General features: G+C 47.3%; 1 protein-coding gene across 2 annotated transcripts in view; it reads right to left on the bottom strand.

The window, feature by feature from the left end:
- pgm2 (phosphoglucomutase 2) overlaps positions 1-21,972 on the bottom strand; it is a 105,940-nt gene that overhangs the window by 36,946 nt on the left and 47,022 nt on the right. For both annotated transcript variants that reach the window (XM_085968501.1, XM_085968511.1), the window contains 4 exons: positions 19,685-19,874; positions 17,773-17,870; positions 14,655-14,835; positions 466-559 (listed from right to left, as the gene is read on the bottom strand). In XM_085968501.1, coding sequence (XP_085824627.1) covers positions 466-559; positions 14,655-14,835; positions 17,773-17,870; positions 19,685-19,874 — 563 coding nt within the window. The remainder of the gene's footprint in view (positions 1-465; positions 560-14,654; positions 14,836-17,772; positions 17,871-19,684; positions 19,875-21,972) is intronic.

Raw genomic sequence — 21,972 nt, 5'->3', positions numbered from 1 at the left:
CAGGAGCTAATTGCAACTGGGAAACCTGGAAGTGCCTTAACAGACTTAGGACCGGTGTAGGTTGCTCAAAGGTGTCACTAAGCAAATGGGGATATTCAACCAGCCTGACAACTTGTGAATGTGGAACTGAGGCACAGACTATGCAACATCTCCTGCAATGCCCATCGTTAGAGGAACCCTGCACTGTTGCAGATCTTGCCGAATTCAACAACAAGGCGCAAAAATGTGTCCAGTTCTGGCTGGGCTATGTATAGACTGTCCGTGGACACAAGAAGAAGCAGCGCATTGTGGTCAATTTCAAAGGCGGTACGATGGCGTACTGAGAGTACACCGCCATACCGACCACGAAGTCAGGGCTATTGTTTAGGCGTCCTAGTTGCGTTGACTGTGCAGGAGAAACCCAAAACATATATATATTTAAACATAGAGTAAGCTGGAAACAACAGTGGTTAATAACAGTCTCACCAATTGCTTCTTCAAAGGCGAAAAGCACCGTATTGCCCTTATCTATAAGTTCCTTAGCTTTGTTCCCCATCCATTTAAAGCCAGTTAAGGTTTCCTGAAAGAAAAAACATAATCTGAATTGACCACTCTCTCAAACACACTGTTTCTATCTTTACCAGAATTAAACTTTTTTTTATTTGGGAGGTTTTTTTTTGGGGGGGTGGGGGCAGAAGGAGAGGGGAACATTATTCTTAGCCATCCTATTTTAGTCATCTTCATCCATTCTAATCCTTGATCAATCTATAGTGTGGGATTGTCCAGGCCATAAACATTTCTGTGAATGCAATCAATGCCACATGGAGTATCTGACTGGTGCTGAGTGGGCACAGCAGACTCCCTTTCAGTGATCATAGAAATGTATAGCACAGAAGGAGGCCATTCAGCCCATTGTGTCTGTGCCAGCTGAAAGAGCTATCCAGCCTAATCCCACTTTCCAGTTCTTGGTGCGTAGCCTTGTAGGCACTTCAAGTGCATATCCAAGTACTTTTTAAATGCGATTAGTGTTTCTGCCTCTATCACCCTTTCAGGCAGTGAGTTCCAGACTCCCACCACCCTCTCCTCAACTCCCCTCTAATCCTTCTACCAATTACTTTAAATCTATGCCCCCTGGTTATTGACACCTCTGCTGAGGGGGAAATAGGTCCTCCCTATCCACTCTATCTCGGCCCCTCACAATTTAATACACCTCCATCAAGTCTCCCCTCAGCCTCCTCTGTTCCAAAGAAAACAACCCCAGCCTATCCAATCTTCCCTCATAGCTAAAATTCCCCAGTCCTGGCAACGTCCTTGTAAATATCCTCTGTACCCTCTAGTGCAATCACATTCTTACAGGGCTTGACAGGGTAGATGCAGGGAGGATGTTTCCCCTGGTTGGGGAGTTTAGAACCAGGGGTCACAGTCTCAGAATAAGGGGTCGGCCATTTAGGACTGAGATGAGGAGAAATTTCTTCACTCAGAGGGTGGTGAATCTTTGGAATTCTCTACCCCAGAGGGCAGTGGAGGCTTAGTCATTGAGTATATTCAAGACAGAGATCAATAGATTTTTGGATATTAAGGGAATCAAGGGATATGGGGAGAGTTCAGGAAAGTGGAGATGAGGTAGAAGATCAGCCATGATCTTATTGAATGGCGTAGCAGGCTCAAGGGGCCAAATGGCCTACTCCTGCTCCTATTTCTTATGTTCTTATCTGACCAAGATTAATTAAATTGGCTCTCATGAAAAAGATAACTTCAAATGTCAGTCAAAACTAAGGTCTAAATACAGCTGTACAAGAACATCAGCACTTTAGCAACTGGTATGCCACAATTGATAGTCCTTTAAAAAATCTAATCGGAAATATGAAAGGGGAAAAAGTAGACAGAACATCTAATTCTTTCTTAAAGAAACTGCACAGCAATTGTAATCCTGTTTTACTGCTCAGCACTGAGCCTCAAAAACTATAGAAATACATGAATAGAAAATAGCCAAGTGATCATTATCCTGGAAATAGTGGTACAGTGCTCCAACAGATTATTGAATGGAATATCACAAAAAAGTGTGGGGTTGCAACATTATAATGGTACTGTAGGTGGCACAGTCACAGTAATGTTATGTGATTCATTAATTTAAGCAATAACCCCCTTAACATTGCTTAACAGCCAATCAACTTATCTGAAGCCACCTCTGTGAAATCTTATGGAAATTCATGTTCACCAGACTGCACTGTAGCAGTCCTTTCTTTGGAAAATGGCAGATGTGTTGGCAAACATTAATATAGATAGTTCTCTAACAGAAAACCAAATGTAATACTAAATAGCTTTGAGAAAGGTAGGTAAAAGGTTCCCCCACCAGAGTACAGAGCAGAAATTGTAAACGACACAGGAGATCATCTGAAAAACTGCCAGTGTGTGTAGTGGGGTGATTGGACGGCATAATATTAACTTGTAGGCAATCAGTAACTGAACAGCCCTACTTTAGCTTTTCTGCTTGGAAGAAGCTGAATTCAGTGTCCTCGCTTGATTGTTGAACAGAGAAAATGGAAACTGTAAACAATTGTGATGGCCATTGCAATAGCGCATATACACTCTACCAAATCAATCACTACAATTTCAGAGATCAGACTTGGGAAGCATGATCATCCTCCACAGCAAAAATACTGTTATACGGACAACGAACCTTAACCCCCCCACCCCCCACAGCCACTAAGCAAGAAAGCTGGGATTTTCCGATGTGCTCAATCACCCGCTACTGCCCCCTGTCCCCCCACCGAACAGAGTGTTTCCCCCAGCACTGAATATTCCTCCCTCTCCAGAGCAGAAATATCATGAACATAGCACAACTGCACTTTGCATTCCCACAACTGAACAGAGATGCTAGGCTTACCCACCCGCACTTGCCCCTCACCACTGACAAATCAGCAGATGTGGAGGAAACCCCAATCTGTACTTGGCACTCTATTGCGCGGAGCAGTAATAGTGATCACCACCCTGTGTTTGGAGCTAGCCAATCTCTCCCCTAACTTAGCATTATTTACATGATTGTAAACCCTCACCGCTCCCTTTCCTCCCACCATCATTTGGTGATCGGAGCCCACAAAGCTCACTTGAACACATATAGTTTCCCCTCCCAATTCACTGAAGATCACTTAGCTGATCAGAACGGTCCTCCTTTCCCCATCCTCCTCTTCTCCCCCTCCATCATCTTGCCTCCCTCTCTCCTTTCCTCTTTCTCAAGCAACTATCCAATTTCCTTTTAAAAGCTTCTATAGAACTTGAATTTTTGTTCGTAGCAGAAAATCCACTTTAAATGTTTTCCTCCTCATTACCATAATGTTTTGCCTGTGCAATATTGAGAGACATTTTGGTACTGCCACTTTGCAACACTTTAAATGGCTAGTGGCAACAGTGAATAAATGTTTTCCTCCTCATTACCATAATGTTTTGCCTGTGCAATATTGAGAGACATTTTGGTACTGCCACTTTGCAACACTTTAAATGGCTAGTGGCAACAGTGAATGAAAACATTATTCACCGCCAAATAACCCCAATAGCACAGGGTGACTAATGTAGAAGTAATTAATACCAATAGGGCTTCACTTATGGTTTATCCAGAGTAGCTGAGCTAGTCAAATCTGGAATATTCCAGGTTTGATGCTCAGTTTGTCTTGAGTTGACAATTTGTTAAAACAGTAGTAGAGGCTTTACAATTGACCTCAGCAGCCTGAGTTAGGGAGGAGAAAAATAATGTACAGGTAATAGCAAGTATTTTTCTGATATTCAAAAATAAAGCAAGACATGACCTGGAAAATATAAATCAGTTGGGCCAACATCTGTAGTGGGAAAAGTGTTTCATAGCGTCATAGAAGCGGCCACTCATTTAAAAAGAGCACAAAGGCTACACAGAATGCTCAACATGGCCCCGATTTTCCCGGAGCCGTTGGGCGGGGTTTCAGGCGGGTGGGGGCTGGAAAAAAAACAAACAAAAAAAAAAAAAAAACAACAACAAAAAAAAAAAAATCGCAGCAATAGGGGGTCGCGACCACCCCCCCCGCCCGACTTTCGCCCCCGTGTTTCAGCGCCACCCGAATCAGTCCCGCCCGCAGCAGGCGGGAATGGTCGGCGGGAGCCTAATGATCAATAATTGGCATGTTTAATCCTATTTTCAGGGGCCCTTGGAATTTTCAGCCTTTCCCCACGTAAAACACGCCAGGTGGGAACACCGCTGATGAAACCTGGCGTGAACAATGTCAGCTTGCTTGCTTTCAGCTGCAGGTCAGTCAGGACTGAAGAGATTTAATCAGCCAGCATTTGTAGGCTGCAGGGCCTTGTTGCTCAAGGCTTGGGGCAACTTGTTGAAGGCTTAGGCACAGCTGTGGAAGGTTGGAGCCTCACACACTTCTCCAGTGTGAGCTCCTGGGAAGCCCCTCTCACCACCCTAACTCAGCGCTTCCTCAACGGAGGCATCTGCCAGAAGCATGGGAGGCCTTTTGTTCCTTCCCTTCCTGGCATTAGAGGATCTCCAACAGCACAGGAGGCTGCAGCAGCTCCAGCACCAGCAACACCAGCAGGAGCAACAGGCTGCGGCTCAGCCACCAAAGGCAGCACAGGCAAGGCCGTCGGCGCAGGAGATACCCCCCAAACAGGGTCTACAGACACAGAGTGAGCTACCTCAACATGACTGAGCAGCAGTGCCAGAGGCAGCTCCGACTTTCGCGAGAGGTAGTGACTGACATCTGCGCAGTGCTCCAGCAAGAACTGGAGCCCAGAGCACCAGGTCGACACTCCTTACTAGTGGCCATCAAAGTCACCACCGCACTCAACTTTTATGCCTCAGGCTCCTTCCAGGGATCAGCAGCAGAATCAGCGGCATCTCCCAGGCGGCCGCACACACTTGCATCAAACAGGTCACCGATGCCCTCTTGCACAATCACATCCATTTCACCAGGGATCGCGCAAGTGTGAGGGCACGAGCGCTTAGATTAGCTCAGCTGGCAGACTTTCCAAGGGTGCAGGGCGTAATAGACTGCACACATGTGGCCCTTAGGGCACCTCACCGCAATCCAGGAGTTTTTGTCAACCGCAAGGGCTTCCACTCCCTTAACGTTCAGCTGGTGTGTGACCACAAGGTGGTGATTTTGCATGTTTGTGCCAAGTACCCTGGCAGCTGCCATGACTCCTTCATACTACGCCAATCTATTGTGCCTCCACTATTCAGTCCGCCAAACGAACTTCAGGGATGGCTACTTGGAGACAAGGGATATCCCCTGCGCTCTTGGCGAATGACGCCGTTGAGGAGACCAGCCAACGAAGCTGAGGATCGCTACAACTCCAGCCACATTTCCACCAGATGCATTATCGAGCAAGCCATCGGATTGTTGAAGATGCACTTCAGATGCCTCGATAGATCAGGTGGAGCCCTACAGTACTCATCAGCCAGGGTCTCCAAAATCGTCGTGGTATGCTGTGTGCTTCACAACATGGCACAGCGTCGTGGCTTGCCGATTCCGCAGGACCAAGAGGCTCCTCACAGAGCAGCCTCGGATGAGGATGATGCTGAGGAGGAGGAGGAGGGAAACGAGCATCCTGCAGTGGCCCGCCAACCAGCGGCACCAGTGCGCGAGAACATTGGTGGGCGGAATGCAAGGAACGCACTCATCCTGGGCAGATTTGCGTAGCCTGGTACATCAAACACTGCAACCTCTGCTTCTTAACTGACCATGGACAGTGGCCCATGCCTGCGCATTTCAACCTATTTGACCAGCTTGCTAACATCTGCAAGTTATCCTAAGGCCTCAATGTGATATCCCCATTCGTCAAATGACAGACGCCATAACTGCAGCAGTTGCCACCAGATTTTTAATGTACAGGAAACTGATGGCATTAAAACTATTTACAAGACTTTTCACCCAAGTGACTACCCTTGTGATTAGTGGTGCTTTATTTTTCTCTTACGCGTGCTCCTACGTAGTGGTACCCTTGTGGCTTCAGCAGATGTGGAGGCCCCTTGCTCACTTTCCTGCTGCGCCTGTCTCGACACCTTTGGTGGGAGTCCTCTGGGGTAGCGAGCCTGTGAGGGCTTGCCAGCAGTCTGCTGCTCCTGCGGCTGTGCAGGGCTTGTGACTCCTATCTCACTGGGGTGTGGACTCCGGCGGGGCTCTGAAGTGGCATAGAAGTGTGAGCGCGTGGAGAGGAGCCCCCACTTCTTTGAGATGTGCCAACAACCTCCCTCTCATGGGTCAGCTCCCCCTCAGCGCCTGCAAGTGGCTGGAGAGCACCTTGCTGCACATCAGGGGGGCCATGGGGACCCATCTCTGCACTGGAAGTCCTGCTCAGAGGGACTTCCATGAAGGTCTGGTTTCAGTGCTCAATAGATGCCCATCGCTCCTCAAGAGATGTCATTCTATTCACAGCACTCACGTTTTCGATACCCTGACGACTAAGCTCCTCCATGGCCGCAGCCCTCCATCCTCGGCCACAGCCCTCCTCTCCTCGGCCGCAGCCCTCCTCTCCGTGGTGATGCTTTCATGCGCCAATGACTCCAATAAGGCTGTGCTCATGCTCGCCATGGACTCCTCCATTCGCTCCACACTCGCAGCGACCCTGGAGACAAAACCTGCCAGAAACTCCTGCATCTGTGCATGGAGATCCATCACCTCCTCTCTTGCGGATGGACCCAGAGGCATAGGGTCGACATGCAGCTGAGCTGAGCTGGCAGAGGCCTGCGCCCTCCGACGAGGACTCTCCACTGCTGTCCCTGTCTCCACAATCTGCTGATGCTCACTTGTGAGCTGTGAAACACCAGGTGACAACATTACTCTATGTCCCGAAGGCCCCCCCGAGATTTGAGTGTCTGCGCTGGTGCTGGGTGCGCTTACTTCTGCTGACGCTGCGCCCTCAGAGGCTGGAGCTTCCTCTGAGGAGTCTGGCTGCACAGCCTCCTCCTCCTCGGCAGTGGCGACGGGGGCTCCGGATGGTCCTGTGGGGGAGTAAAGGAAAGAGTTAGAGATGTCATGCCAAGGCTACTTGCACATTGGATTTGGCAGATGCTCATAAGTCCAAATGATGTGGCTTCAGAATCATATCAGCAACTCATGCTATGTCAATGAGAGAGATGGGGAACTATTCTGTCACCAGCTTGCGGGCTTGCTCCTGTCTCTCTTGCCCCAGCTTCCACAGCCACGTCAGCCCCAGCAATCTCCATCACTGCTTCCTCCCAGGGGGTCAGGTGGGCGATTGAGGGTGGTCCTCCTCCAGTCCTCGCTCGCTCTCTCCTATTGTGAGCTCTCTCTTCCTGCAATGAGGGAGACAAGTGGAGTTTGAGTGAGAATGCAGGAGTGAGTGTAGAGATTGCATAGCAAAGATACTTAGAAGGTGACAATGATGGTGTGAGGCTGCAAGACCAAGGGCCCTCCCTGTGTGTTGTCAGTTGTGTTCCAAGCATCAGAGTGAGAGGCAGTGTGAGGGCTGCATGGAGGAATAGTTATGTGAATGTGAGCATAGAGAGGGAATGGGTAAGGGTGCATGGATGTGACTGTGAAGTGGGATGTGGAGGAGGTGATAGCTGAAGCTGAGTGCTGTTGGGGAAAGGCAATGGGGAGCAGCCTGAAGGTGTTGGAAACTTCATACTTACTTTTCCTGTGCGGTGCAGGTCATGGAAGCGCTTCCTGCACTGCATCCACGTACGACGGGTGACTCCGAGAGTTGACCTCTGCAGCCACTTCCATCCAGGCAGCCCTGGTCACTTTGGGAGGCCTCTTCCTCCCTGAGCTAGGGAAGAGGACCTCCCTGTGGGCCCTAACCCCATCCACCAATGTCTGCAATGAGGTCTCGTCAAATTTGGCGGCAGCTCGGCCTCTGCCGCTGGCAGCAGCTGGTGCAGGCTCCTCTGCCATTCTGATAGACTGGTTGGGAAGCCTGCAGAGGTTGAAAAGCTTGCTGGACACTTTAAAAGCACCACGAATGATGACATCATACTGTGCGGCTTTCTGACTGGAAATAGACAATTAGCAAGGGTGCCCACACGCTGGATATTAATTGGCCACTTGAGGGAAAATTGCGTGCAGCTGGCTGACCCATTTAGATTCGGGTCGGAACCTGACATTCGGGGAACCCGAAAATTTCCCGCACCGTCAGGAAAATCGGGGCCCATGGATTTAGAAGCAATAAGCCATGCTGCAATTTTCTAAGATTATTAAACTAGTGCACGAAGGCTGTCCAGTACATATAATTAACTTGAATCTATAAAAGTTTTGCATGTGGAAATTTGTGAAGGTTAAGTCTAGTTGAATGATTACACGATAACTATTAATTTACATGAAATGATAAATAGGGAAAGCTTTGGTTATGGTTTGAGTAGTAACTAATGTAGTTCTGTGTATGTTCTGGGATCTCTGAAGTTTTCACTATTCAAAAAGGAGAATACACAATATTTTAAAATTTGCTAATACCAAACTATATAGCCAGGTGATAAATACAATGAAGGTAAACGGCATTCAACAAGTTAAGTTAAGAACATAAGAAATAGGAGCAGGAGTAGGCCATACAGCCCCTTGAGCCTGCTCTGCCATTCAATAAGATCACGGCTGATCATCGACCTCGACTCCACTTTCCCGCCTGATCTCCATATCCCTTGATTCCTCTAGAGTTCAACAATCTATCTATCTTAGCCTTGAATATACTCAAAGACTCAGCAGCCACAGCCCTCTGGGGCAGAGAATTCCAAAGATTCACAACCCTCTGAGTGAAGAAATTCCTCCTCATCTCAGTCTTAAATGGCTGACCCCTTATCCTGAGACCATGTCCCCTAGTTCTAGACACTCTAGCCAGGGGAAACATCCTCTCAGCATCTACCCTGTCAATCCCCTTCAGAATCTTGTGTTTCAATTAGATCACCTCCCATTCTTCTAAACTTCAGGGTATAGGCTCATTCTACACAATCTCTCATCATACGACAGCCCTCTCATCCGAAGAATCAATCTAGTAAACCTTTGTTGCACCGCCTCCAAGGCAAGTATATCCTTCCTTAGATAAGGAGATCAAAACTGTGCACAGTACTCCAGGTGTGGTCTCACCAAGGCCCTGTACAGTTGTAGCAAGACTTCCTTACTCTTAAACTCCAACCGCCTTGCAATAAAGGCCAACATGCCATTTGCCTTCCCTTATTGCTTGCTGTACCTGCATGCTAACTCTGTGTTTCTTGCATGACGACACCCAAATCTGACCACCAACATTTAAAAGTTTCTCACCATTTAAAAAGTATTGTTTTTCTATTCTTCCTACCAGTGAATAACCTCACATTTCCCTGCATTATACTCCATCTGCCACCTTACTGCCCACTCACTTAGTATATCTACATCCCTTTGCAGATTCTGTGTGTTCTCCTCGCAGCTTACTGTCCCACCTAGCTTTGAATCGTCAGCAAACTTGGATACATTACACTCAGTCCCTTCATCTAGGTCATTAATATAGATTGTAAATAGCTGAGACCCCAGCACTGATCCTTGCGGCACCCCACTAGTTACAGCCTGCCAACCTGATAAAGACCCGTTTATCCCTACTCTCTGTTTTCTGTCCGTTAACCAATCCTCTATCCATGCTAATATATTACCCCCAACCACATGAGCCCTTATCTTGTGTAATAACCTTTTATGTGGCACCTTATTGAATGCCTTTTGGAAATCCAAATATACTACATCCACTGGTTCCCCTTTAACTACCCTGCTAGTTGCATCTTCAAAAAACTCTAATAAAATTGTCAAACGCTATGGCCTAGAAATTGGGTATAGCCCCGCTTGAGGCGTTAGAACTGACGCTGCGCAAAGTTTATAGCCAGACGCAACTTATCGCCGCCTGGCGCGATATTGGATTGTATCGCCCCCAAAGGGGATTGAGGCGCTAATTCAGCCGTTGCACGGTGCTCTTAAGGCGCAAAAGTTCAGGCGCTACTCAATATCGACGCGGACGGGCGCAGCGCAAGTGATCTCAATTACAGGAAACCACGAGACCTCCAGGCGTCGGCCGGCTCTTAAAGGGGTGGGTCAGTCAGCCTGAGCTTCAACACCCAACGCCCTGTAGGCCTCAGAATCGGCACTCGCCCTTGTCTGGCGTTACAAATTTGTTCAGCATGGAGAAGGTTAGACAGAGAGCAGAGCGCTTCAGCACTGAGGCTCTGGACCACTTGGTGGCTGCAGTTGAACGCCGTGGAGAGGTCCTGTATCCGGATAATGGCAAGAGGCCGAATCAGAAGGCTTACCGACGATCTTGGAGGGAGGTTGCTGTGAGGGTCAACTCCAGCAGCATGGCGACCAGGACCCCTGTTCAGTGCAGGAAGAAATTCAACGACCTCACACGGATTGTTAGGGTGAGTGATGGTTTAGCAAACTTGTGCTTCCCTCCATCTGCAGCTGACTTCGGGCACCCTGCTGCAATGATGCCCCAATGGCCATCTGTCAGCATGCACCCATGGCCCTTTCTGGGCACACACATGGACAGATGTCTCAAAACCTCATGTAAGGGCTCTTGCACCATGGGGGGCATGCGATGAGGTCTCAAGGCATCATGTTACAGAACTTCCCCTTCTTTCCCCTGCAGTCCAAGCTGGCGATGATTCGAAAGGAGCAGCGTCGAACCGGTGGCGGACCTCCACAAGTGGTCACTCTCACGGATCTGGAGGAGAGAGTGCACCAGATACTTGGAGGACGTCTGTCTGGTCCTGTGACCACTGCATCTGCCGACCCCATTTCCGACAGCGAGGGTAAGACTCTCACCTTTTTCACCTGTTGCCCTCCACTTGGTCCCCCCGCCAGCATGCATCCTCAGTGTGCAGCCATGTCAGAGCCTTGCCGCAATCTGGCATGCCTTTCAGCAAAGCTGTCCTTTTGCTAAAGCCACTCTTCCACCTCCCACTTTCAGATGAAGCAGCACCAACTCGGGCTCAACGCACTGAAGCTGCCAGTGCCACCGGAGGTGAGGACCAGGAGGAATCCGGACCAGCCGTTGCAGAATCCGGGGAGCTGACACATCTACAGACTGGGGATAGTAGTCCCCTGGAGGGGAGGGGGGGGGGTGCTCCGAGGATGAACCAGTTGCCGGACCAAGCGGCATGCAGCAACGCACGGGGGATAGGCAAGTTCGGCCACCGTCTCCCCGGAGGGCAAGGCAGGTCGTGATGACTGCTGCACAGAGTGCAGATGAGGTCCGTCGCCTGGCTGAGATGAGCAAACAGGCCCGGGTCAGACACACGGAGCTGATGGCTGCAGTCGAGAAGATGCCCGAGTCAATAGATTCATTGGCTAAGAGTATGTTGGACTTCGGGGCAACAATGGACAGGACTCTCCAGGTGTTTGGGGAAACAATGGACAGGTCTATCCAGGGCTTCGGGGCAACAATGGACAGGACTATCCAAGGCTTCGGCCCAACAATGGAGAGGACTGTCCACAGCTTTGAGTCGGCTATGGAAAGGACTGTTCAGGGCTTCGGACAATCCCTGGAAAGGTCTGTGCAGGGCTTGTCCAAGGCAGTGGAGCGGTCGGCACCTGCCTTGTCCGAAGCAATGGGAAGAACTGTCCAGGCCTTCTCCGAAGCACTGGCACCTGGCACACAGGTCCTCACTGTTGCCACGCAGTCACTTGCTGGGCTCCTCCACAGCCAGATTGACGCAACACGATCTCTCACTGTAGCCACCCTCTCTGCATCAGTTAGGATCACCCCGGGCCCTTCCAGTCCCATACAAGGCCAGGAATCAGTGGAGCATGCGATTGTGGCGGATGAGCCGAGCCGCTCCCCTCAGATAGCCAGTGTGTCGTCCGACCATGGTGCAGGTGTCCTCTCTCGGCAGGAGACCATTGCACATGCCAGCGCTGGGACGCCTGCATTGCAGCTGCCAGCACCTGCAGGCCACACTGCTTCCAGCCATGGTCACATCAAGCATCCTGCGTCCGCACCCTCCAAGCCCAGAGGTCGGCCAGGCCGTCCCTCAGGGGCTTCTGCGCTTCCAGACAGTCAGCAGGTGTCCCCCAGCTTTCAGGCCGCCACTGGGGTCCAATTACGTAGGAGCAGCAGGGAGGGAAGGGGCCGGGCGCGAGAGAGAAGTCGTTCTCCCTCAAGGGGCCAGTTGTAGAGGGAGGTGCTGAGACGTTTGTTTGTCCAAATTCAAGGACACCCTCACCTGTGGTTATATTTGCAGAAGGTTTGTTGAGTTTTGCGGCTTTGTCGAACAGTTCACAGTTATTTTGAAAGTTATGGTTTCTGTTGACATTACGTTGTTTAGCTGTAATGAAAGACTTTTGTGCCAATAAACAGAAGTTTCAATGTGGCATGGTGCATGTGACTACTTTCAGTGATGCTGGCATTCAGAGGCCCTCAAACATCCAAAGTGCACGAGTTAAGACTCTCATCATTCCGCCACAGGGGTGTCGACACGAGTCCAGATGAGCCTCTGACGTATGGCCCTTTCATCTTCCTCCTCCTCCTCCGCCTGCTCTTCCTCCTCCTCCTCCTCATACTCATCCTCCTCCGCTGGTCGTTGAGGGACAGCTGGAATTGGCTGGGTGCGTCGAATCGCCAAGTTGTGGAGCATGCAGCAGACGACGACGTGTCCCACTTGCTGCGGCAAGTACTGCAGGGATCCCCCCGAATGTTCCAGACATTGGAAATGCTTTTTGACAACACCAATAGTGTGCTGTTTACTGTGCCTGGTCGCCTGATGGCCGCTGCTGATCAGCTCTTCTGCTGGGGTGTTGGCCACACGGAGTGTTGTCATCAGCCATGGCCAGAGAGGATAGCCCTTGTCCCCAGTAAGCCAGCCTCGTCTTCGAGGCAGCCCCTCAAAAAGGTAACAAACTGAGGTCAGCCGCAGGATAAAGACATCGTGGCTGCACCCTGGGAAATGCTCGGTGACTGCCATGATGATTTGGCGGTGGTCACAGACCAGCTGCATGTTGAGGGAGTGGAACCCCTTGCGGTTGCGGAAGTCCTAAGGATGATGGCATGGCGCCCTCAAAGCCACGTGTGTGCTGTCACTCGCCCCCTGCACCATGGGGAAGTCCGCAATAGATCCGACACCCTGCGCGCCCTCCGCCTGCTTGTGCAGGGTCCGAGGGAAGGTAATGAATTGACGCCTTCGCCTATAAAGGGCATCTGTAACTTGCCGGATGCAACAGTGGACTGCAGCCTGAGCGACAGTCGCATTGTCCCCAATGGCTGACTGAAAGGATCCGTTGGCATAAAAATGGAGGCCATCAGTCAGTTTAGCCATCACGGACAGAGAGGTTCTGCAGCGTTCACGCGGCTGCAGATCCTGACCAAGCAGGTGGCACAGATCAGTAACAATGTCTCTCCAGAATCGGAGCCTTCCCAAACACTGCTCCTCCGACATGTCAAGGCTTGTCACCTGCTGCCTAAAGACCCTCGCAGCATCCAGTCGGATTGGCCGACTTCCATTGCCCCTCCTCCTTCTGGCCAATCCCGGCCCTCTCTCCCGCCGTCTCTCTGCCCCTTCACAGTGTTGGGTGATGAGGCCGTCGCCCTCCAAACAAGCTCTCATTCCGATGCCAGTTGGTTAAAAGGCTTTTAGGTGTAGTGCTGTAAGTGCTTCGGACAGGTTTGAAGGTCCCAAGTACTGTAAAGCTAAATTCCCAGAACTCCACTCCACATTAGCTTGCCAACTCTCTCTAGCAACGATCGCAATGAGCAGGCCAAGTGGCAGAAGATTCTGCACTAGAGCTGTCCCCTTTAAATAGCGCCCCCCTACTCCGAGAAGGGCCTGTTAGCCCTCCCTCGAACTGTCACTAATAGCGCTGGGCGCAAAGGCTCCGGGCGCCACCCAATATGCGCTCAGGCGCTCCTAAAAGGCGTTGCACACTGAGATGATGTCATGAACTGCTTGCGCTCGCGGGCGCGCGCAAACACTTAGCGCAGGCGCTAAATGTATAGTCAATATCTGAGTTGTCGCTATCTTCATAGCGTCCGCCCCAACATAGGGCATCGCCCCAATTCTAGATCTCTTTAGGCGCTCAGCGCCGGCGCTACCAACCCAATTTCTAGGCCTATTTCTCTTTCATAAAACCATGTTGACTCTGCCTAATCATGTTATGATTTTCTAAGTGCCCTGATACCACTTCCTTAACAATGGATTCCAGCATTTTCCTGACAACTGATGCCAGACTAACTGGCCTGTAGTTTCCTGCTTTCGCTCTCCCTCCTTTTTTGAATAGCGGTGTTACATTTGCTATTTTCCAATCCGCTGGGACCGTTCTAGAATCTGGGGAATTTTGGAAGATCAAAACCAATGCATCCACTATCTCTGCAGCCACCTCTTTTAGAACCCTAGGATGTAGGCTGTTCTGAACATTAAGCAGAATGGGTTAAAAAGAGTTGAATGTAAATTATGAAACTTTCACTGATAGATTAAAAATAATATGAAGCTGTTATCTAGAAAGAATATTTATGTGGAACCTTTCCTTTGAGTACAGTCCAGGAGAGGTTAGATTGTACATGGTCTGTGGACAAAGTGGCTAAATTCACGTTTTGCATTTTTAAAACAGAGCAGGAACATTTAATTAAATCCAAATTTACATAACTGGATTACCAGAAGTAATGATGCACGTTGGTGTGGAGAGTTTCAGACTATGCACAACTAATAGCTAATTGTTAAGACAAAACGATAAGTATACCTCAAAATGGAATCCTTCCTTTAGTGCAACTGCCCGGAGGATTTTTGAAGAGACTGTGCTGGACAGCATATATACATTTTTCAGACAACTTGATTCTGGATTTTGTTTCTTCCAGCAAGTAAAAATCCACCAACCCAACAAGGCGCCTAATTCGTTCCCTGAAAATACTTTCCATTCTCCACTGACAGCAAAAAGAGAGATAGTTTTGAGGACTGAACATTTTATTTAATACTAAAAGCATCAATTAAATTAAATATAGTATTATCTTAACAAAAGTCTTAAGATGCCTTTGGATACAATTACAATTATATTACAGAATGAAGTATAAATCAAACAACATACAAATTCTACAAAACTTTATAAAAGGATCCAAGAAGGCATATGGCACAGGCGTATGTGCATAAACAATCCCACACAAGATTAACTGTTTTGTTCACATTTTGGGTAAAACCCACAGGGGACACACAATGGGGGAAACACAAATACAATTTTCATGCTACAATCACAAACAAGTGACTAATTTCTCATAGACTAAAAAATCTTATGAATTTACTGATCATTATCTTCATTTAAAGTACTTGAAAGTGTTTTTGTATACAGGTAGACTATCCTTTATCCGAAAACCTCGGGACCAGCCGTGTTTCGGTTTTCGGAAAATTTCGGATTTCAGAAGGTATTTTATAAGACTGGGAAATTTGTCGGGGGTGGGGGTCGGCGGGGTGTCGGGGTCGGCGGGGGGGGGTCGGCGGGGGGAGCGTAAGTCGTGCGCCACTCTGGTCATGTCGTGCGCACGACTTACGCTGAACGAAAAAACTTTCGGTTTTTAGAGGTTTTCGGAAGTTCGGATAAAGGATAGTCTACCTGTAGTTGAACTATAGTTATAGTTACAAGCCTGAAGTGCACTTCTGAACTCTCCAATAAATAAGGTAACTTTCACCGTTCTATAGAGATGCTTAGTGATCATAGGTGACAGCGCCCCATGTTTAAGTAGAACAATCTGTGGCCTTGACATTACCTCGCAGAATGTTAGTGTAGAAACACTTAAATGTGTTTGTATGAAATTCCTTCCTCTACAAGTATTCCATGGGATAATTTCAAGGCTTGGATTCTTCAACTCCAAATATATCAGCTTAAAGTTAAATCATCAAGCTGCTAAAAACTTTAGCGTTTAGCTAAACTGGTATTAAAACATTTTGTTTACATTAAGAGGAGTGTGGAAGACTTGCTTTGAAATGTGAATATGTAGATTAGATACTGTCAAATTCCAAGTCCCACTCAATCCTGATGTTGGAACAAATTATTGTCTCCATCCATTTAAGTTAATGGAAACAGCTAGAGTGATAAATAAATTCAAGCTAGGCACGTGGAAAACTGGAAAATCATTGAAATCAAAGCCAGTATTTACAGCATTGTGCAAAACTAGTCCCGAATGAAAATTTGTAAATGATTCAGTATCTGTTTAGTCAGAGTCATAAGCTCTCAGCAAGTCCGTAGCAAATTGTTACAGCTCAATTCATAAGATAAATACAGATGAGTTATTTTTGGTTAGTGGACACACAAAAATCAGTTATCATTCAGTGTCTTCAAACAAAGCCACCGAGAAATCCACACAAATAAGAGTTTATGTTTGCCTTTAAATGTAATGCCAACTCTTGCTATAGAAATACACTACGCAGTCAAATCCAGGGAGTTTAAACAATAGTTGGCAAGCAATTAAGCTTAAAATGTACACAGGGTATTGCTGGAGTTTAGCTAGAAAAAAGCCATGCAGCTTAGCAGCAGAGCACAGATAAGTTTCCGGCTGATTTTCCAGCCAGGGCCACTTTACCTATCAGGGCATTAGATTGCAGAATTATCCCGAAGAATCCCAGTGACAGATCTACCCCTCAATGTTCCATTGGTGCGGAGGTTGCCTTCCATTAGTGTCCTGGAGTAGTATGGACCTACATGGATCAGATATCTTATTGATTCTTCCTTGGAGGATTGACTTTGCTCCAAACTGCTAGCAGTTGACATGTTATCTTGGAGCCAAAGCTACCTGCCGAGACCCTATGGGCCCCTTCTTTCCCCTCTCCCTACAAGGGTATAGTCACTAGTTGGCTATTAAGTGACTGACAAGTGTGGGTTTGAGCCCTCACTAGATGCCAGGAACTCATGAATAATATGGTGATGAACAGCACAACTCAATAAAATATGTGAATGCACTGCCACGATCCTCCTGACCATAGCAAGGATACAACAAAACTCAAAAAATGGTGATTCCCCGAGCTGGAGTTGCAGAGCTTCAGCAGCAGTCAATTGCCTCTGCAACCAAAATCCTGGATACATGGGCACATGTTCTCATACCTAGCCTCTAGCTATTGTTTTTCATCAAACATTAGTCCAAGTCTGAGTATTTCTTCACCAGCTATATGAGGGGCATCAACATTTAGGACTCATGCATAATTGGTGACATGCCAACAACCCTGATGCTCTAAACATCCAAGTTCAATGCCATGTGCCAGGCTTACTCTTCACCAACTGCTTAATCCAGATCCTCATTGGAGGGGCTTTGGCAAAGAGATGTAATTACTGTCAGGCTGACTCCTCCAGGGTGCTCGGCACTGGTCAGCATATTTTCCAACTTTCCCCTTTTTGAAAGAAATCCACCCAATAAATTAGTCCTGAATATTGCATATGGGCTGAAGAAAAATCTTCCAATGACTGCCTGGAATTCTAACCCATGAATGAGAATAGTTTGAACATGTCTTATATGCCACAAATATTTTGATGCATTATATGGTTGTAACAATAATTTGGAATGACACCTTTTTCTCCCATCGAAAATACCAATCGGGGCAAGAAGCATGCTCCCTACCCTCTAGTTCTCACGCTGTCAATCTGTGAGGAGACAATTAATAACTGATCTGCAGCTGTCTAAACCATGTAATGCATGCCAGAAACCATCTGAAATGGACAAGTCATGCAACATTTTCAACACGTCACTCACACAGCCTGAAGGTTCTGAAACTTTATCTGAATACAGTCATTAGAGAACTAATGTGCATAGGAAAGGTGCTATAGCATCTTACAAAATGCTTGCATAATTCAATGAAAAATTTATGTATTTACTACATACCTCTCTTGTTTCTCAGCTACAGCAAGTCGGTCAGCATCTGGATCATTTGCTAAAATGACTGTGGCTCCCTCCTTGTCAGCCAAGGCAAAAGATAAAGTCTGGAAACAACAGTAAGTTCTAATTAAGGGTATATGGCAAATACAAGTAAAAAGGTTTAGCACACAACTTAGTTGGCCTGCTTCCTCCAAGTAATGTGGATAATAGATTTGACAGCAAGTTTATCTGCGTTCCTGCAAGAAAATGGAAACAAGCTGTAAGATACCCAAGTTTGAAGTCATAAGATCAAAGGAATTCAAGACCACGTGATTATAAATTAAAAACTACTTACTTTGGTAAAAGTGCTACCTACAAACGAAATGTACTCTTATACTATCACAGCAAACTCATCTACTCTGCAATAAAGCTTTGAAACTATTATAAATAATATTATAAGTGCCAGCAGTAAGTTTAACATAGTAATTCAGACTCTGGGCACTTAACATTTTTGCTGCTTGAGCTCCACTTGTTTCACCAAAAACACTCAAGCCTTATATCTCTCAACTCCAGAATTTATATGTCACATGCCACGAAGGTAGAAGGGATGGTGTTGGGAGGACTACTTAGTGCAGGGGTTCCCAGCCAGGGGTCCATGAGAAGATTTCAAGGGTCCACACCACGCGAGATCAACTTTGGATGGACTCGCCTCACTGCTGCCACCTATAGGTGGCGCCCTGCGTGGAGGTCAGCGGCCAGGCCTGGGCTCCCCGGGCATTTGGTGGCGGTAGAAGCGCACGTGCCTGTGGACGCTCTGCGAACCAACAGAGAGCAGCAGGTGGAGGAGGAGAATGGGCTGGAGCTTCTGCATGAAAGCAAAGACTTGGGGCCTGTCACACTCCGTCAAGCAAGCCCGGGACCACAGTCTGTGTTTTAAAACGGTGCGGGTGGGCCGGAGGGGAAAAAAAACACAGAATTACCATTAGGAGCCATGGCAGGTAAACAACGTGGTGGTGCTAGACAACCCGTCACCGTTTTTCAACCCTTTTCAGTTCGAGATCACCTTCGAGTGCAACAAAGATCTGTAAGAGGTGCGTGAGGCCTAGAGGCGAGGGCCTCCAGGTGCAGCAAAGTGGGTGGAAAGTTATTCCTGTTTTTGTTGCGGGGCTGAGGCCTAGTGAACTTTGATGGTTGCTAATGGCAACCCTGCGAGATGAACCCCCGCACCGCCCCCCACCCCCACTCTTCACACACCCACTTCTCCGTGGAAATTTTATAACATGGGGGGGGGGGGGGGGGCCTCAAAAGCAAAAAGGTTGCAAACCCCTGATTTAGTGTACCATATTTTTGGTGCTGATTCACCTTGGAACGTGGGAATCATTCAAAAATAATATCTCAATATTCAATATCACAGGAGGATGTCAATAAATGAGCTCACCTTTCTCCACCAATCCTTAGGAAATGAACACTGAAGCTTATTGTTCACGTAATTGAAACACTGGATAATCAGGGTATCGTTAGAGATATCTGGCAAAGCTTTCCGTATGTGCATTTGAGGCAATTATAGCTGTGGCACCTCTGGATACTGGTTTGAGTTTTCAATGGATAAAGACACAATGCGCAACTTCATTAAAGCAATTTTTACATTGGGTATGGTGGAGTGTTAGTGCCACCAGCTCCCAACACACACAGTTGGCAGTAATTCCAAAGTAAACTTATTAAATGTGTTACAGCTGGCTGCCAGTAAGATGCATTAAAAAAAAAAAAAAAAAATCTTGGGCTTCCCAGTGGCCAGAATTAGTCAATCTAGCTATCTTGCTCAGGGGTTACTTTCAGCTATGAGTACCTGAGCAACGGGAACCAGTAGCACCAACATCCCACTAAAACAAATACAAAAGCAGCTTTGACTTCATGTGGCTTATATAGCAACACTCTTTACCAGTACATCTTTGCCTTCTTCTGGATTTGGGTACTTGACTGTTGGAAACTCTGGATCAGGATCTTTCTGCTCTGGAACTGCAAGAGGAGGGGTGAAGTTGAATACTGTGAAAGCTGCTTGTACAAATTCATGTCCAACTCCATGCATGGATGTGTGCACAAATTTAAGTTTAGTTTCCTTATTTGTATCCCTAGATATAAAAGGAAATTGAAGAAGATGATCAGAAAAAATATTGCCAAGTGATCATAGCATGGTAGAATACAGTTTGAGGGTGAGAAAGCTAGGTCTCAAACTAGCGTCCTGAACTTAAACAAAGGTAATTACAAATCTATGAAAGCAGGCTTGGTAAAAGTGGACTGGGAAAATATATTACAGGTTAAGACTCTAGAAAAGCAGTGGCAAACATTTAAGAAGATATTTTATAACTCTCAACAAAGATATATTCCAGAGAGAGAGAAAGGGGGCTAAATTCGGTCGATTTACACCTCCCTTTAGCGCGGCACCACTAACGCCTCCCGCGAAATTCATTCTTGTTGCTGGCCGCCTACCAGCACCGGCCCCCGTGAAGACCCACTCACGAGGTGCTGGCTGCTCTCCGTGAGTCCGGCATTCCTCGTGAGTGCCAGGCTCGTTTGCTGGCACTCCCGATCCCTGGTGGCCCAGCTGGGCGCTGGGACGCGCTGTGCCAGGCCCCTCCCCATTAATAAGGGGAGGAAGCCTGCAGTACTGAGATATTGGCTCGCAGCGCCCCAAGAGGGATGCAGGGTGCTTCTAGTAGCACACCTCCTCCCTCTCGGGGTGCTACCTGGGAAAATCGGCCACGGGGGCGCTACTCTAAGAGAAGGATAAACCATCCATGGCTAACTGAGGAAGTAAAGAATGGTATCAAATTGAAAACAAAAAGCATACAATGTTGCGAAGAATAGTGAATGGCCAGAGGATTGGGAAATTTTTTTAAACCAGCAAAGAACGACTAAAAAAATGATAGAGAAGATAGCTTATGAGAGTAAGCTAGCAAGAAATATAAAAACAGACAGTTAGAGCTTCTACAGGTATATAAAAAGGAAGAGAGTAGCTAAAGTAAACGTTGGTCCCCTAGAGGATGAGTTTGGGGATTTAATAATGGGAAACAGGGAAATGGCGGAGACTTTGAACAAATATTTTGTATCGGTCTTCACGGTAGAAGACACTAAAAGCATCCCGATAATGTATAATCAAGGGGCTATTGGGGTGTTTGGGGGGGGGGGGGGCGAAGAACTTAAAACAATCACTATCACCAGAGAGAAAGTACTAGGCAATCTAATGGGACTATAGGTGGACAAGTCTCCTGGACCCGATGGCCTGCCTAGAGTCTTAAGAGGTGGCTGCAGAGACAGTGGATGCATTGGTTGTAATTTACCAAAATTCCCTGGATTCTGGAGAGGTCCCAGCAGGCTGGAAAACTGCAAATGTAATGCCCTTATTTAAGAAAGGAGGGAGACAGAAAGCAGGCAACTAGCGACCAGTTAGCCTAACATCTGTCATCGGGAAAATGCTGGAGTCCATTATTAAGGAAGTGGTAGCAGGACATTTAGAAAATCATAAAACCATGCTGATTCTGCTTGACTATTATGAAAGGGAAATCATGTTTGACAAATTTGCTGGAGTTCTTTGAGGGTGTAACGAGCAGGGTAGATAAAGGGGAACCAGTAGATGTCATGTATTTGGATTTCCAGAAGGCATTCGATAAGATGCCACATAAAAGGTTACTACACAAGATAAGAGCTCACGGGGTTGGGGGTAATATATTAGCATGGATAGAAAATTGGCTAACTAACAGAAAGCAGAGAGTCGGGATAAATGGATCATTTTCAGGTTGGCAAACTGTAGCTAGTGGGGTGCCGCAGGGATCAGTGCTGGAGCCTCAACTATTTACAATCTATATTAATGACTTGGATGAAGGGTCTGAGTGTAATGTAGCCAAATTTGCTGATGATACAAAGATTGGTGGGAAAGCAAATTGTGTGGAGGACGCAAAGAATCTCCAAAGGGATATAGATAGGCTGAGTGAGTGGGCAAAAATCTGGCAGATGGAGTTTAATGTGGGAAAATGCAAGGTTATCCACTTTGGTAGGAAAAATAAAAAAGCAAATTATTATTTAAATAGGGATGGATTACAAAATGCTGAGGTAGAGAGGGTTCTGGGGGTCCTTGTACATGAATCTCAAAAAATTATCATGCAGGTACAGCAAGTAATTAGGAAGGCAAATGGAATGTTGGCCTTTATTGCAAAGGGAATGGAGTATAAA

The sequence above is a fragment of the Somniosus microcephalus genome, chromosome 2 (genome assembly GCF_052327205.1).
Source record: "Somniosus microcephalus isolate GS21.2 chromosome 2, FLI_Smic_1.0, whole genome shotgun sequence".
In the NCBI taxonomy this organism is placed as follows: Eukaryota; Metazoa; Chordata; class Chondrichthyes; order Squaliformes; family Somniosidae; genus Somniosus; species Somniosus microcephalus.
The sequence above is the reverse complement of the archived record's forward strand: the minus strand, read 5'-3'. Positions and strand labels throughout refer to the sequence as shown.